The sequence below is a fragment of the Cydia fagiglandana genome, chromosome 10 (assembly GCF_963556715.1).
Source record: "Cydia fagiglandana chromosome 10, ilCydFagi1.1, whole genome shotgun sequence".
NCBI classification, from domain to species: domain Eukaryota; kingdom Metazoa; phylum Arthropoda; class Insecta; order Lepidoptera; family Tortricidae; genus Cydia; species Cydia fagiglandana.
The window spans coordinates 20,941,793-20,959,498 of record NC_085941.1 but is presented as its reverse complement, the minus strand read 5'-3'; the positions used below and the strand labels follow the sequence as shown (position 1 = coordinate 20,959,498).

General features: G+C 38.8%; 2 protein-coding genes across 4 annotated transcripts in view; one reads left to right on the top strand and one right to left on the bottom strand.

Annotated features, from left to right (window-relative positions):
* LOC134668038 (collagen alpha-2(XI) chain-like) overlaps window positions 1-6,050 on the bottom strand; it is a 43,890-nt gene extending 37,840 nt beyond the window's left edge. For 2 of the 3 annotated variants that reach the window (XM_063525485.1, XM_063525484.1), the window contains exons 1-2: window positions 5,974-6,050; window positions 1,244-1,364 (exon numbers count right to left, since the gene is read on the bottom strand). In XM_063525485.1, coding sequence (XP_063381555.1) covers window positions 1,244-1,364; window positions 5,974-5,983 — 131 coding nt within the window. In that variant the 5' untranslated portion in view covers window positions 5,984-6,050. The remainder of the gene's footprint in view (window positions 1-1,243; window positions 1,365-5,973) is intronic. The other variant, XM_063525483.1, reaches the window with a different exon arrangement.
* Window positions 1-17,706, top strand: part of LOC134668028 (uncharacterized) — a 39,774-nt gene that overhangs the window by 13,003 nt on the left and 9,065 nt on the right. The gene's annotated exons all lie outside the window — the stretch shown is intronic.

Below are 17,706 nucleotides of genomic sequence, written 5' to 3'. Positions count from 1 at the left end.
TCATGAACTGCCAATGTTTGGGATTCTAAAACGATGTTAGGTCGCCGGTGAGCATACTACTTGTTACTAACTTCGATCTGAGGTAAGAGCACAATGACGCAAGCCAATCCGTCGCCATTGTGGCGTCGGATGCAACGGACACGATAATTATCGGATCGGACAATACCATGTCGGATGTTGGCCAAGGAAGATTGTCTTGTCGCGTGCGAGATCTGACGTCAATTCATTGAGCGTGTATTTTTTATTAAGAGTAAGGCACTCTTATTTATCTCCGAACCCTGTTTCAGCGGCTAACAGGGATACCTAATATAATAAAATACTATCAGTATTATCATGCTGTCCCTGTCACTCAAAGTTAGTTACCTATACAACATTTTGTAAGGGCATTTATTTGTGTGTTTATCACAGACATGTGTTCCTGAGTTATGAGTTAAATATAATGTATCTATATCTAGTATAATGAGCAAGAAGATAAAATGAAATAACTTTTTCAAAATTACTGTTTCGACAGGCCGCACCCGCTGCGCTGGTTATAAAACTGTTTGGAAATAAGAAATTACATTTATGCTGGTTTTCCTAAACTAAAGCAACCAGTCATTTGCGATGATGCAACATGATTAATACCTACTGCTTGATGAATTATGAAAATATTGTCTTGGGAAAAACGCATTTTGCATACAATTAAGTGCATGAAGATGCTATGAAATAATTATTACGAGAGGTCAAGGCGCGGTTCGTTTCATGTTTCCGGCGGATTGCAATTGCCTTCTTCAAATAGAAACTGCCTATCACAGATAACGGATTTTCTACCTGTAGGTACGTGTTTCTGAATTTCTTGATGAGTAAGTAACTGCCCGATTCTAACTTTAAGATACGTCAAATTACCACAAGATACGATATGGATTACGAGTAGATATGTCAGTGTCAAAAGTGACGTTTCTTCAAACAAAAACGCCAGTTTTGACACTGATATATGTAATGTTAATGTACTTATATCGCATCTTGTCGTAATATTTGATGTATCTTAAAGTTAGAATCGGGCAGTAAGTCCTGCTGTGACGACTATAACTTGCATTTGTTCTGTTCATAGTTTACACACCTTACACTTATTGCTTACATCGCAAAATGAGTTTAATATTACATTATTACAGAGGCCAAACCAAACATTGAAGGTAAAGTATATTATAGATTCCTTGCAAGACAATCTCTAGAATTTTTGAGAAAAGTCGTTGAATTTACCGACCTCTCATCGTCGACGAAGCGCACTTTAGTGTCGATGCGCACGGAGGCTGCGCGCGCGTTGTCGGGCCAGCGCCAGCTGTCGGCGCGGGCGCCGGCCACCAGCGCCAGAACACATGCTGCTCCTGCAAGATCAAACAAACTTTGACTTGTCATACGAGCACTTGTACAAAAGTTGGCTCGTAATGTTGCCAGTGATGTCTCAATTAATCGCCATAAATCCTAACTTTTGTCCACTTCTTAACATGATTTACATCTGTTTATAATTTTACCCTACTGAATAGTTTAGCCTTGTTAAGTAACCATGTGCAGCTCGAGGCCTAACCTGAGCCCAGCCAACTTATCTTCGCCCAATCATCATTAATATCATCAACCCGAACAGAATGTCATCTCTAAAATGATATACCTAATAGTTATTGGGTTAAACGTGGGTTATTAAGCCATAACCAAGGGGCGACACGCATCAGTGACCACACTGTTCCTTCAGTAGCAATTATGAAGCCTTGGTGACACATGAACATGAGTCACTGGAGGCTGACGCATTCCTGCAATTTATAGAACGCTACTCGGAGATAATTGTGTATTGACCCATTGTCCACGATCACGTGTGACATAGGATGAGAGGAATGGCGAATAGAGTCGGACCAAGATAACTCTACTTGGCATTTGCAATGACAGAGTGGATATGTCATCATTATTTATTTATTTAACCTTTATTGCACAAAAGAAAAACCTTACAGTACAAAAGGTGGACTTAATGCCATAAGGCATTCTCTACCAGTCAACCTTTAGGCAAAGCAGAGAGATTGTGGGCGGTGCTACTTTAACAACAAATATAGGTGTACGTCATATAGGAAATAACAAACCATACATACATACATGTAAATATACATACTTATATTACATATACAATAATATTATATAGGTACATAAATAAAGACAAAACATATAGAGCTTGTACATACATTATGAATCTTTCATTCTGCTAGCAAAGAAAGAACGTAAAGATTTTTTCATCACACTTGCTCGGAAAAGATGTATTTACACGTAGGGCTTGCGGGCGGGAAATTGAAATTTTCGCCCTAGGGCGGAAAAAATCTTTTCCGAGCAAGTGTGATGAAAAACACTTATTTACACGTAGGGCTTGCGGGCGGGAAATTGAAATTTTCGCCCTAGGGCGGAAAAGTGTTTTATACAGAAGTTTGTTTTTATTAATTCTCCTTTTTCCTTACAAGTGTGATGAAAAACATTGTGTGTGCCACGGGCGGTAAAGAAATTCCGAACTCGTGAACATTTTAAGCCCTCGCTTCGCGTCGGGCTTAAAATTGACACTCGTTCGTAATTTCTTATTTCCCGCCCTTAATACACAATGTACTATTTAAATTCAAGCTTATTTGGAGCATTTTTGATTCTGAAGGGAAGTCCGTTCCAAAGAAGGGGCCACCTGCATTAATGTCAAATTTCTGTGAAAATATGACGTTTATAATGACACCCCCTCACTTTGATCTGTTCAAGTCTGTGCAAAGTTATCTAGAGGGTGTTTTAGATTAGACTACGATAACATGGGAAATTGATTAGAATTCGCTATGCGTCATCCATTGTCAAGAATTATCTAGGCTATGGATCAAGCCTGAGATGGGTCTGTTTTGTAAACATTGCTTAAGTATTCGTTGCTTGCACCTGTAGCAATAAAGGGCCATTCTAGGAAAGTGTGGGGTAGGTAGGTACTAGGTACGGTACGGGGCGGGGCGTTACTTTAACTACTGAAACATTTCTGAAATTCTGACTAAGCTAAGAACGGCTTCTTAGATTTCTTTTCTTAATATTTGGCGTGGTAACGTTGATTACTTGGCTTTAAAAACATGTAACACATGATTTCATTGATTCAACATTGATTTTGGTTCTGCAGGTGATAAAAGTAATTCCCAGACCTACGCGTGGCAAAGTAGACCTTTTTGTGGAATGCCCCTTGCCTCTAAACTAAAGGTCTCGAGCTGAGGTCTCGGGATTCATAATCTGTCATTCCACAGCTGCGCATGCCGCAGCGGCGTGTGCTATACCTACGATGCACTATTAGGGCTTTAAAGGCCATGCTCCCGGGAATTCCTGAGACCGTTTTTTTTTCAGGAATTCCCGGAAATCGGCACTTTCACCAGGTATAGCGACTGGTGAACAATTTCCCCGGAGACTTCGAAATTTCGGAAAATTTATTAAACGAGGTTTAAAAATTAACTCTAAACATATAGGTACATATAAAAGTGCGAGTCAATAATTCTTGCAGCTTGTTTTTTTAGTTGAACCTTTATATAATATTTATAATTATTATTTATATTAGCTGCTTTATGAAGCGGTGATTAATTTTTGGTGGTTAACATTAACCCAAATGGAATCCAATCATTCTAAATGCAAATTAAATTTGGAGTCCTACTGCCGTATTCGAACTTCAAGATATTCACAAGAGACGACACGTACTAGATCCATTCTAGATACGTTATAGTTTAGATATCAACTAGTTCTCTTTTGCAGCGCAATTCGGGCAACCAATGTCACTTTTACGTTAGATAGAGTAAGATATCTATTAGATGTGAATTGGATCTCTAAGTCATACCCTGTGGAAATCGTTCAAGTAAGAGTATCTCCAGAATCGCGCAAATGTCAAATTGGACAGGTTAGATCTTAAACATATCGTTATCGTATCTTGGTCTAAAAGATATCTAATAGATGTCGATTTCAAAACCCGAATCGGGGCCCTACAATATGCTGGTCAGATGTTTAATTTGCAATACATTTATCCGCGAAAAAGCTTTATGACTGACAGCACAGACCGATTTATATCGAGAAAATTGTAACCACTAGCTCCATTATTTACCAATGAATGCATTATTAGGAAAATTAAATCAGTTATGTGCCTATTGATTCTGTATAAGTAAATGAATGTATTATTAATTTTATTAGAGTAAAATGTGACATGTTATTCAAATTGCAAATAGTAATATTTATTTATTTTATTTCATCATTTTATACAAATACTCTTATATTCTAATTTAGTCTGTAGAAATCGATTTCATTTAAATTTTATTAGGATTTTATTTAGAAAATTGTGACATTGACAAATATTGACGTTTTTAATTCCATAATCATTCGGCATTGTACATATAATTTTAGTTTTGATTTAGTCCAATATTATTTTATTGTATTTATTGCAGTTAATGCATGTTAGATATTAAGTAATGTAATGCCAATTAGCACGTAAGGTTTATCTGTAAGTGCTAATTGATTGAAGTGAATAAATGAAATGAAATGAAAAAATGAAAAGACCTTATAAGTACCTGATTCACTTATGACAATACGTTGTTATCTGACCCTGGCCTCAAAAACCTTGCAAAATCTTCATTATCCACTCCAAATTGAGTTACGCCTATCAAATTAAATTATGAATTGAATGACATCAACAAAATGTTAGGACACAAATTCCCAAATTAGACCCGTCATATAATTTTAACTAGCGTTGTTATGACTCTACCAATGTAACTGTACTCTATTGCACACTCTTGTGATACTCGATTGTTAACGTTTCATTGCGAGCTGCGATTCGTTGTATTCAGTTACGCTTGGTAGTAAGGAAGCAATGTATGTCGCACATATGGGATTGTCGTGAAGGTGTGTGTCGTGGTAGCGGCGTGGGCGGGCGGGGTTGCGCAAGGGCCCGTGCTTGTTCAAGGATCGTCTGTGGCAACGGAACCTTTTGTGGACTGGCTTGGCGACTTAAAGGTTGGGATTGCCAACTTTTTGGTGTAGTGTACAAAGTTATACCTTTGACCTAACCGCAACATAAACTAAAGATTTGTTGTATCTTACTCAAGAAAATTCTTAGAAAATCAAGAGGTTTCAAATATCGAATAGGTATTGCAAGTTTGGGGGTTTCGAAGTTCATGGTAGTCCCTCTAAGGGTTGCCATATGGCCCGCATCGTTAGCGTAACCTAATTGGCGTAGGCTTTGTGGATAGCCAACGGAACGCAGCTAGTTACGAATGTTACGATACGGAAAATTTAAAATCAGCTCGGATTAGACGTATCACATTCCTCGGAAACAGAAAACAATTTGACAAAGTTTTTAAACACTAAGGTTGCGCTTGATAACCTGGTGAACATTCGGATTAATAATTGGGTATGGTTTGTTAAATTATTAGGGGCTGAACTAAATTTTAATGGAGGAACTCAATTTATTTATTTTTATTTTCGCTAGGTACTTAAATGACATTGCTGGCTCAAATATTTTGAAACAAACAAAATAAAGAAAGCGAGAAAGAGAGAGAGGATAATATGTGCATTTCGAATTTTAATTTTATAAAAAGAAATTAATAAAAGTGCTCTATTTAGATAACCAGGATCCACATATTGTTTAGCTTTGTTGTTATTGTGTATTCTGTTTTACTTATAACTAAGTTAGTAGGTTTAACTTCAAAATTTCATTTAATTTTTTTGTGCAATAATGGTTTATATATAAAAAGTAATAGTAACTATCAAAATAAAATAAAAAATACTGTTTACCGCCAAAACACATATATCAATAATAGAGGAAAACACAAACCATTATAAAAAATTATTAATATCACTTTTAAGCTTTTTCCGAAATTTAACAAATATAAACATTTTAATGCAATATGACACGTAAATATGTATCTATTGCCCATAAATTAAAATATGCATACACAGTAAATAAAATATACAAACCAAATATCATTTTTCAGGAGCACTTAGCACTGGTTACATTAAATGATCTACGCTATACTTAAGTCGCGTGCGCGCGCGTCGCGCTCTTATGTAACTATAGCTGCGCGCGCAGGTTTCAGCGGCTACAATCACAACATCGGTCTAGGCCAGGCGATCATGTTTGGGTAATATCTCAAAACACGTTAAGTATATTTATGAATGGGCTTGTTAAGGAATGTAATGCACCTTTGGTATAATTATTACATACTTAGGGCGACAATAAATGACATGACATCTATGTACACATGCCTCGAAGGATATTTTCAGTGGTTTCACAACAACCGTCCATTATGGAGAGGCCAAGTTGAAGTAGCAACTTTCGTAGGACTGAAAAGATTTATACCGACAAGTGGTATCTTTGGAATCAGCATGGTTTACTGATTATCAAAATGCACGCTATAAAATTTTGTATTTTTTGTCCCAATAAAGTCTCATATTTTGAAAAAAAAAAATGCATGTTGTCACCTTCTAAAGTGGTGGAATGAGTTTTTTATGACGTCGCAAAGTCGGCAGTACAAAGTTATTAACTTTTTTCTTTTAAACATACCATGTGGGATACCAAATGAAAGGACTTTGTGAGTAGATTACAAAAAATATATAACATATCCCATACAACCATTTCCAGTCGCCGTTACGACGCGGTGTAGACACATCTTGTGTCGACACCGTCTGTTTCGGTCACAATTCCAGTCGCAGAGTCGTCGCCGTGTCGACACAGTTACCAGAAATGGGGAAGGGTCGACACATGACACAAAGTGACATAAAGTGTGGTCGCCGTGTGCACACATTGTTTCGGGTTTGCGACTACTTTATGCCAAAATCATTCGTTCATTCGTTCATTTTGTTCCTGTCAAATGGAAACTGTCAGATGGAAAAATACTTAAATAAAAATAAGTGACATTAATACGCCATCCCTAAAACGGATTACAAGACGTAATTATATATTGTTTGCATTTATATTACAATAGGACTTAAATTATTATGGGGAATTAAACTGCTCGAGTGATTTGATAAACTAAGTGTAATATAATCAACGCGCCACCACATTGTTTTAGTTTAGCCGGAAATGAAATTGTTTACTTCTCAGTGCCTGTGTTCATAAATATATTATTTGATGCATTTTTAGTACTTCGATGCGTATACTATACTTAAATAACAGAAATAACGCTTTACATACTACGAAACTTGTTAATTATGATGTATAAATATGGTTTAAGGCTGAGAAATATTGCAGTCACAAAGTAGTCGCAAATGTTTCGACTTTGTGTCGACTCTGTGTAGACACATGACACGCGCTGTCAAAAGTAATAACAAAGTTACTGGATTTGCAAAATGGCTCCTTGTGTTCATTTGTTTTCAGATATTCTCAAAGTATAAAAATGCCGTGGTCAGAGATGGGACTAATAGATTAACTGTTTATTCGACTAATTAATGGAATAAAAAAGTTAATCCTCACATTTTAATCGCGATTAGTTTAGTCGACCTAACATAGATTGAAATTGAATTAATCTGAATATTAATCGAATAAATTATCGATTAAATCTCGATTGTTGACAGGGGGACATTTTTGTACGTAAATGGAATAGGATTTGGATGTAAATATTTCCCACCTTTTCGGGGCGGGGACAAATTTTGGATGTATTCCCATTTATTCCCCAGGGAACAGATGGAATAGGATTTGAAAGTAAATATTTCCCATTTTTTCCCACCTTATCGGGGTGGGGACAAATAGGAACACACAATTTTCGGATGTAATCCCATTTATCCCCGCAGGGAACAGATGGAATAGGATTTGCATGTAAATATTTCCCATTTTTTCCCACCTTATCGGGATGGGGACAAATGGGAACACACAATTTTCAGATGTACTCCCTGGCGTGACAATGTGACGTAACGTAACAGGTGCGACATTTCGACAAGTCTCATTGTTGCTGACGTCACAGGCATCCATGGGCTACGGTTATCGCTTACCATCGGGCGGGCCGTATTCCTGTTTGTCACCATCATTGTATTATTTTTAAAAACTTTATTATATCGGCAAAAACAGGTATTTCTTTTGCGATGTTTATGATGATAATGATGAAAATTGTCACAAGATTTCAAAGAACTTTCGGTAATTCTTGAGTTCTGTGTCGGAATTTTTGTCGTATTTCTTGTGACAAATGTCATTAGCTTCGCAAAATAAGTACTGATTAACTGGCGATATAGTGGAGTTTTTTTTTAATTAACATGATGGTGGCAAACAACCACACCGCCCGTCTGATGGTAAGCGATTACCGTAGCCCATGGAGGCCTGTGACGTCAATTACAGTGATGTAGACAATTGTTGGACCTGTCACGTCCTAAAACCTATAAAACGATATTCATGACGACTTTTATGACAAAATGCGTAGCCGCCATCTTGGATTATAAAATGGTCATCATTTTCGAATTCTGCACTCCCTAAAACCTATAAATCGACATCCGTGACGACGCAAGTTATCTTTATTTTCAGATCTAACACATTGCTACAGAATACAAAGGACAAAAAAAGAAGCAAGGAGGTAATGATGAGGAGGTGATGAGGTCTACGCCTCGGCTAGTCTGTGGCCATGAGTAAACCCATGCATAATAAAAAAAAAAAAAAAAAAATGAAACAAGCAAAAATACTGATGATTCCTCGACGCAATTGGATGATTCTTAAATTGTGTCCAGATTTTCTTGTCATAAAAGTTTTTATTTTTCACATACAACTCACACAAGCTCCGTGACATTTCGACCTTGTAATTTTTTTAATGTTTTTGTTTATATATGCGTATCTCACTAGAATAATATAATCAAGGTATGTTTATGTTTGATGATTGAAATAGTAGCAAGGTATGTTTATGTTTGATGATTGAAATAGTAACTCTAAAAATTATATTTGTGTCTTATATTCCTGCCGAAGACTTTTATTTTTCCTTTTCCTTCTACACAAGTTAGGCCAAGTAATGAGAATTTAGGGCTCTCAATTTTATCTTGACTTCTACATCAGTAAAGCTACGAGGCCATGTTTGGTATCGTTTTCGTATAAATTCACAGTACCAAATTTAGTTATGGTATCACATTGACACCATTCCGAAGTAAAAACATATAAACTTATTAATATACTTTCTTTTAAACTCCTCTTCACGCTTAAACTGCTGAACAGTTTTAATTTAAAGGTACACATATATTTTGAGTCCCGAGACAGGACATAAGTAATAAGTTACCTCAAAAATCATCCTTTAAAGGTGTGAAATGTGGTGCAGGGGGGAATTCAGAATTGAATTCTTGAAGTTAATACTTACTGTTTAAGTTTAGGTTTGAAGTCATGTTTTTTATCATTTTTCAACTAAATCAAAGATGTAGAATTGTAGACCATCCCAAATTTCATATAAATCGGTTCAGCGGTTATTGATTTTCCGTACAAATTTTCACGCCACTTTTCACACCTTCAAAAGATGATTTTGGTTATAAGATCTATCCTATGTCCTGTTCCGGGACGCAAACTATTTCTATACCAAATTTCAACGAAATCGGTTCAGCGGTTAAGCGTCAAGAGGAGTTTAAAAAATACCGGCCAAGTGCGAGCCGGACTCGCGTATTAAGGGTTCCGTACATTAAGTCCGCCTCGCGCTTGGCTGCACATGTCTAATAGGTTTTCCTGTCATCTTAATAATCGTGATATGTAAAGGACTATTTTGTGTATATTTTTCAAAATTTAAGACCTAGTAGTTTTGGAGATAAAGGGGGGGGGGCAATGGTCATTTTTTGGGTATAAAATCAATTTGTTTACGTTACATGTCCGTCTTTGGGTCCCTAATTTACATATATGTACCAAATTTCAACTTAATTGGTCCAGTAGTTTCCGAGAAAATAGGCTGTGACAGACGGAGAGACATACAGACGCACGAGTGATCCTATAAGGGTTCCATTTTTTCCTTTTGAGGTACGGAACCCTTAAATTTTTTTTTTTAATTTCGTGGAACACGGCCTAGCACCTTCACTGATGTAGAAATCAAGATAAAATTGAGAGCCCTAAATAAAGTTTCAAGAGCGGATATCTCAAAAACTATTCAATATATGGAAAAAATTTACTAAATACACTTGTAACAAATTAAATTAACTTTCATTTTGTATAAGTGGCCATGTCGCTACGATGCATAGTTTCCGAGATATAATCGAAAAACCGGAAAATGGAACCTTCATAGCCCCCTCTCTACCCCCGCTCAAAGGCTACGGCCGAGGACTTTTGATATGTTCACCTCCTAACTTGTCCAAACCAAGTTAAGGAGTCAAAAATTGTGTTCCGAGCATTTCCCTCTACAACTTTATTGAGCATTCGTTGCCTGACCTAGTAGCGTATTGCATTTCTTTAAAAACTTTTCTGTAAAAGGTTGACGGGTGTTGGATGTTTATATGGTTTTGGACGATTTTTATCATTCGCATCGCCCATGATGACTTACTAGAATTACTTACGAGCACACGAGACACTAATAGTAGTTTGACAAACCTTGGTTTTCAAGAGGTATTTTATATTGACATTTGCTGTCACAAATTGGCTGTCAGATTTAGTCGCAAACCGCACGCAAAGTGCACACAAATGTGTCGACACCTTGTTACGGAAAAGTGTAGACACGGCGACGACACTTTGTTTCGAAACAATTCTAGACACATTGTGTGGACTCTGTTACGACACATCTGACATTTAGTTACCACTTTGATGATTCTGCGACTGGAATGGTTATATGGGATATTTAGTCTATCATTTTCACTACTTGGTCTAACAAATTAGAAGAAAACGTCCAAAATTTTCACTATGTAGGGTTGATATTGAACTGCTCTGGATTGAAAATGGCAGAATAGATTAGTCCAAATCTTAAAATACACAATGTCTGTGACTAGGGGTCCCTTTGTTTCCCATAAAGTTTTAAGTCATAATGTATTGTTTGTCATATTATCGTTAGTCATAAAACTGAAACCGTTAACTTTTCAGGATTTTCCTAAGGTTATTCTATAGATAGGTTAGGTTAGGTTAGGTTTGTTTCATGGCAATCCTGAAAAGTTACGCGTTTCTGAGAAAAACCAATTATGACTAACGAAAATTCGGACAAACAATACATTATGACTTAAAACTATTTGGGAAACAATAGAGACCCCTGTGACTATCCTCTAAAATAATTAACCAGATATATCCAGTCCTACGAAAATCGTAAATATCAAGATACATACTTAGTTCCTGCCGTTCCTACGAATTGGCAATTGGCATATCCATGGCAAAATACCTGTTTGATATTTTATCTGAAAACAGATCGATTGGTCGCAGTTAGACGTTTAGAGGACAAGCTACTTAATGATCACTCGCGTTAGATCGGTCCGGGCCCGGGCCGAGTCTTCCGACACTTCGTATTTTATGACGGGTTCGTCTTGACCACGTGACGCATCCTATAGAAAACCGAAGTATAGGATGCCTCGTGCCTGCGATATGCCTAACTAAGGTCCGTTTTGTGTAGTCGTAAAAAACCGGCCAAGTGCGTGTCGGGAAATGCATAATAGTGGGTGCCATGCCCTCATACAATATTTATAAACTAACTCAAAAAATACCTATGTTCCAAATTTCATTCTTTGTATACCTTATTGACACTACGTTCCTTTTACTGTCCTCTAATCTCTAATTAACACTGAGCTAAGGGCGTAGAAGAGAAGGAGTTGCCTCGCCCGACTTGTATAACGACTTATACTGACTGACACTGACTTGACTGACTCGTACTGGTTGACTGTTCCTTTCTCTATCGTGTTTTAATTTTTCTCTCTGGAAGAGATTCCTTATAGGGATAAGTTCGCCTTTGTACAATGTAGGCTGATGTGTTAAATAGCGCTGCTAGGAGGTATTCAAAAGACAATATTTAGCAATATAAATAAAACCTTATGTCTGCAAGAATTACATTGTAGTAGGTAAATATAGCGGTAATAATTGCAAATATTGCAATGTATCGAAGCAATTGTACCGGCACATTCGGCCTTCCGAAAACAATTGGTTCCCAGCGCCGGCCTTCACTCAACTGATAGCATCAGTTTACACCACAGGTATCTTAAACTTTCCCACCACTTACCAATATTCTCATATACTTACATTACATTATTTACATAACTCTTACCGTACCTATATGTATACCTATATTAGGTAGGGGAAGCCCGGTCAAAACGCATATGTTAAAGGAAAGTGACAAAATAAAATACAAGCATGTAATAATTTTAACTGTTTTTACTTTTAATTTGTACGTTGTTTCATAAACTTTGGAAACAGCTATTAAAAAAATAAAAACTTATACAATTTCTTCTTTTAACACCACTAAAATCAAAAGGTGTCTATTATCCTTTTTGCCCGCAGGGGTCGGGCAAAACGGATATGCCACTAGGGAAAAAAGGATAACTTAAAAATTTCACAGTCAGTCTTGGCATTCGTCACAAAAGTAGCTGCCTACAACTGCTTCATTATCATCATCATCAGTCGTTCCCTCAATGCTGAGGATCGTGACATCATGTCCTAATGTTGCTGACCAGTCTCTTCCATAGGCTTCTGTCACCCGCCATATGTACGGCTTCCTGCAGATGTAGATGCAGCGGTGTAGTGACTTGTGCGCTCCATCTAGCGGGTGGTCTGCCGCGAGTCCTCTGGCCCTCAACTTTGCCCGTCATATATAGTCGTCATTTCTAGGCTATCAGGAGAACGTCGTGAGAGGTGGCCAAAATATGCAAGGATGCGGTCTTGACATACGGTCGACAGCCGGCGGTTTATGCGTAGCTCTTCTAGAATGGACTGGTTCGTACGCTTTGCAGTCCAAGGTATTCGCAGAAGTCGACGCCAACACCACATTTCGAAGGCATCGATGCGACTTTTCATTTTGGCTCGGATAGTCCAGGTCTCTGAGCTATACATAAAGATCGAGAATACTAGGGATCGCACTAGTCTGATCTTTGTGCTCCTCTCGATAGCACGATCCCTCCAAATCTTGTCTAACCGGCTCATCGCTCCCTTAGCCATCTGGATCCTCCGGACGATATCCTTGTCGCAGCTCCCATCACTCGTTATGAGTGAGCCCAGGTAGGTGAAGCTATCGACGCACTCTAGGTCCTGAAGTTCGAGAGTACGGAGGGGTGAGTTATCCCTGTGGACAAACATCAGCTTTGTTTTGGCCAGCTTGACGTGCAGTCCCAGCTTTCTGCTCTCTGCTTCTATTCGTCGGAACAACAGGTTCATCTCACTCTCGTCAGAAGCCAAAAGTGTAGTGTCGTCGGCATATCGTAGGTTGGAGTTCTTCCTACCGCCAATCGACAACTGCTTATGATGTGCTATTTTCATACACCCAATTTTGGCATTCGAGACGCTTCCTGATTTTAAGTGTCGTTGCAGTCGTCGTTGTCGTTGTAACTGTACTAAGTAAAGTTTTTGAAAAGTTAATGTTAAATGATCTACTGCATGGGTCACTTCAACAGACATACTTTACTTACAAGCAATCAGTTTGTTGCCGGTCCCATATTGGGATACCCTCCTCCAATTGAGGGGGGATTTAAATCTTCTCGGGGCAGAGGTGTACGGTTGGAACCGGTAAAGGTTTATTTGACGTTCATAAGCGCATTGTAATATGCCTACTTGAATAAACTGTTTTTTATCTTATCTTATCAAGGTAATAAGTGGAATCCGAAACATTTTTGCGGCAGAATTTATAGACTTTCCTTCTTTTTTTACTGATTTTACAGCTCGCTCTAACGATTTTTCTGATCACGATGCTCAATCATGCTTTTTTTGTAATTTAAAAGCACCTGAAAAACATCGGTAATAAAATGGTCTGTAATAATTATCCGTCTTGCCCATATTCGTTTTGCCCATAATGCCAATATTAAATCGATGAACAAAGTTCAAATGTTATATGTAGATTATGAAAAAACTACTATCACAAATTATACTTAAATAAATAGGCCATTGAACAAATAAAACTTATAATTATACACTACATGTATAATAAAAAAGTTGTTTCACAAACTTTTGCGAAAATCGTAAGGAATCAGGTCAAATTCTTTCTTTTTCTCGTCACAACAAACGAGCGCTTACATTGTTTTGGTCAAACTGCCATGGCGTCACCGACCGCATGCCAAATCATGGTGGCAAGTGTCAAAGCGCCATATATTATCGATTTTTAGAAAAACCGATTATTCTTCTTACCCTCATTATGCGTATTTCCCGGGCTTCCCCTACCTTATTGAATCTTCTTGTTTTTAAGCTTAAGTATATCTGCCTGCTATTGTATCAAACATACCTCCTCCTCCTCCAGCCTAGTTTGGGGTAAGTAGGTACTTATATTCATATTCAACCATCCGCAGTAGTTAGTCGCGAATGTTGGGATCTTAAAGAGTCACAAAATTAGTTGTATGTGAAGAGCCGCAATTTTATGCCAAAAGAGCCGTGGTTTTCCGAAATTTCTGACTATCGAGAAATGCACTCTGGAATGAAAAAAAGGTCACTTTATATCACAGGAAGAAGTTGTTGAAGTTGACTGTAGCAGAACACAGGGGTAACTATTGAAATTAGTAATAAAAAAATTAAAGATCTAATGGTATAATGGCCATTAGGCGTTTCATGATTAGAAATTTCGACTGTAAGTATACTGGCCATTATGTATTGGTAAATTAATTTGAGGTGTTTTGTGCAAACAGTGACCAAAATTCATTAAATTAAACTGCTTTCGTGTTAAAATAATACCAAGCTGAAACGACATGCTCCGTTATGACTACAGTTGATTACTCAAGGTGTGAACAACGAGATGACAACTAAATTTTATGATCGCTTTACAATATTAGTTGCCAATTTATTATTTTAGTCACCAACCTATCACTTTAAGTTCCCTATAATTTTTTAGGGTGGCTTGATTTTGTTGTCAGTTTTTTTAATACAAATATGATGCTTATATTTGAGGCTAATATTTTTTTTTTTGGTGCTTAAATATTAATGTACAGCCAAATTATATTATTATATGCCCAATGAAATTCCTGTTTAATATTTTGTAGATGTAGATGTAGATGTAGTGTAGGGACGCCTGGCCGGAAGCAGGCGGGCTGTCGATCGCGTGCCGCGTTCATTCAGCCCGATTCCCTGGAGTCGGAGCTGCAGGTTACTGTCCCGGCGGCATTCCCTCACCATTCTCCTCAAATCTTCTTGTTTTCCTGCAGAACAGAAGGACATCTTTGAGTTCGACGTCCTTTAGTTCGTTCTCTTTTAGTGTGTCTTTGCCGAATGTATTATATCGCGGTGCCGCATACATAATACATTCCGCTAGTAGGTGTAAGCTAGTCTCCTCCTTACCACAGTGTGGGCAGGAGGCATCTCTGCTAATCTCCATTATCTTAAGGTGTCTATTGAGAGTGTTATGACCTGTAATGATACCTGTCAGAAGTCTCAGACTGCTCTTACCTAGTTTCAGAAGATACCTGGTTCTCCTGTGATCTATGCCTTTGATCATCATCTTCGACTGTCTACATCCAGTTTCTTCTTCCCACTCTCTTTGTGCTTCCATCTCTTTTACCTTCTCTATGACTCCCTTCGTGACGTCCGCTGACATAGGTAGAGCCGGTTCCGGACCAATGTGGTCCATTTCCGCCCCCATCCTTGCCATCTCGTCCGCTTTCTCATTACCCGTCACTCCTTGGTGTCCTGGTACCCATGCCACCGTGACACTTCTTCGTTTGCCTATCGAGTTAAGCTCCTCCCGACATTCTCTCACAAGGGAGGAGGTAACCGATGTTTTCTTTAGTGCCTTCAGTGCTGCTTGGCTATCGGTATATATTACAACAGCGCCTTCTTGCTGCACACTCTCTTTAATTATATGTGCACAGCGCACTATTGCACATACCTCTGCTTGAAAAACGCTAGCATACCTACCCAACGGTATTGATATCTTCTCTCCCAGTTTAGGGATTACTATGCCTGCTCCTGCTAGTTTCGTTGAGCTTCTTCTAGAGCCATCCGTAAAACAGATAGTCGTCGGGTGACTGACCTCTACCTTCCAGTTGTCTCTCTCTCCTATATGTATCCTATACTTCTTGTCAAATATCTCCTGCCTTTTTATAAGGTCGTTATTGGCCATCAGCATCTCAAATTTTGATAGCGCCTCTTTTTGTATCAGCGCGTGTCTCTTGTCCACACAGCTTCCTCTCCATTCCTTGCATGCTTTCATTCTATACCACTGTTCAGTGGCTCTTTTCTCTACCTCTATCCAGAGTGGCTTCAGGCCTAGCATTACCTCCAATGCATGTGTCGGGGTCGTTCTCATGGCCCCTGTCATCATGAGGCACGCTAATCTCTGTACTTTGGTTAGGTCTTTTTGGTATTCTTTAATACGGGCCCTATGCCACCATATCACTGCCCCGTATAGCACCCTGGGAAGTATCACCGCCTTGTAGATCCAGTGGATCATACCTGGCTTCAGTCCCCAATTCTTCCCCACTGCCCTTTTGCATTGACACAGTGTTCTTATGGCTTTTGCCGTCTGTTCTTTGATGTGAGTTTTGTATCTGAGTGTCCTGTCTAGAGTCACTCCCAGATATTTCAGCTCGTTCACCATTTCTATTTCTATGCCTTGTATCTCTAAGGGTCTCATCTCCTTTATTCTCTTATTAGTGAATAGCACTAGCTTTGTTTTCGACGGATTGAGATCCAGTCCTCTCTCTCTACACCACCTCAGTACCTGTCTGAGGCCTTTTGCCATTATATCTCTTATGACGCTAAGAACCGCCCCTCTCACTAGTAGCACTCCGTCATCAGAGTAGGCCTGCATATACATGCCCCCTCTGTTGAGCTCCTTCACCATTGAGTCAAGAAGTAGGCACCACATCAGGGGGGACAGACATCCCCCTTGTGGGAAGCCTCTTCTTGGACTAATCTTCTTTGATACTCCTCCTAGCTCCGCTGTTATGGATCTGCCTTTTAGCATTTTTCCTATCCATTTTGCTATTGTCGGTCGGATGCCCTCTCTCCTCAGGCTTTCTTCTACGGCGTCGAAAGTAGCCTTATCAAAGGCCCCCTCTACGTCGAAGAAGCAGCCTAGTGCGTATTGTTTTGTGTCTAATGCTCTTTCCACCCTTACCGTTAGGTTGTGTAGGGCTGTCTCCGTTGATTTTCCTGCCATGTAAGCGTGCTGATTCCCGTGTAGGGGGCATCCGCTGCTTTCCACTTTCTCTCTTATATGCTTATCTATTACCTTCTCTAAAGCCTTTAGCACAAACGACGACAGACTTATGCTTCTAAATGATTTCGCCTCTTGGTACGATTTCTTCCCCGGTTTAGGCAGGAAGACCGCCCTTACCTCGCTCCATACCCTTGGAATATAGCTTAGGGCTATACTTGCTCTGTATAATTCCACCAGATTCTCCTTTATGTATCTATATCCTCTCTGCAGTAGTGCCGGTAGGATTCCGTCAGGGCCTGCAGCCTTGAAAGACGCAAAGGAGTTGATCGCCCATTCAACCCTCTCCTCCTCCACCACCTCCAATGCCGCCGCCCAGTCGGACTCCTCCTGACCTTCCTGTTTACCTATCTCTGTCACCTCTACACAGTTCGGAAAATGTGATTTCAGCATGACGCTTAATATCTCTTCCGGTTCCGTAACCAAGTCTCCATTTATTCTCAAACTACCCAGT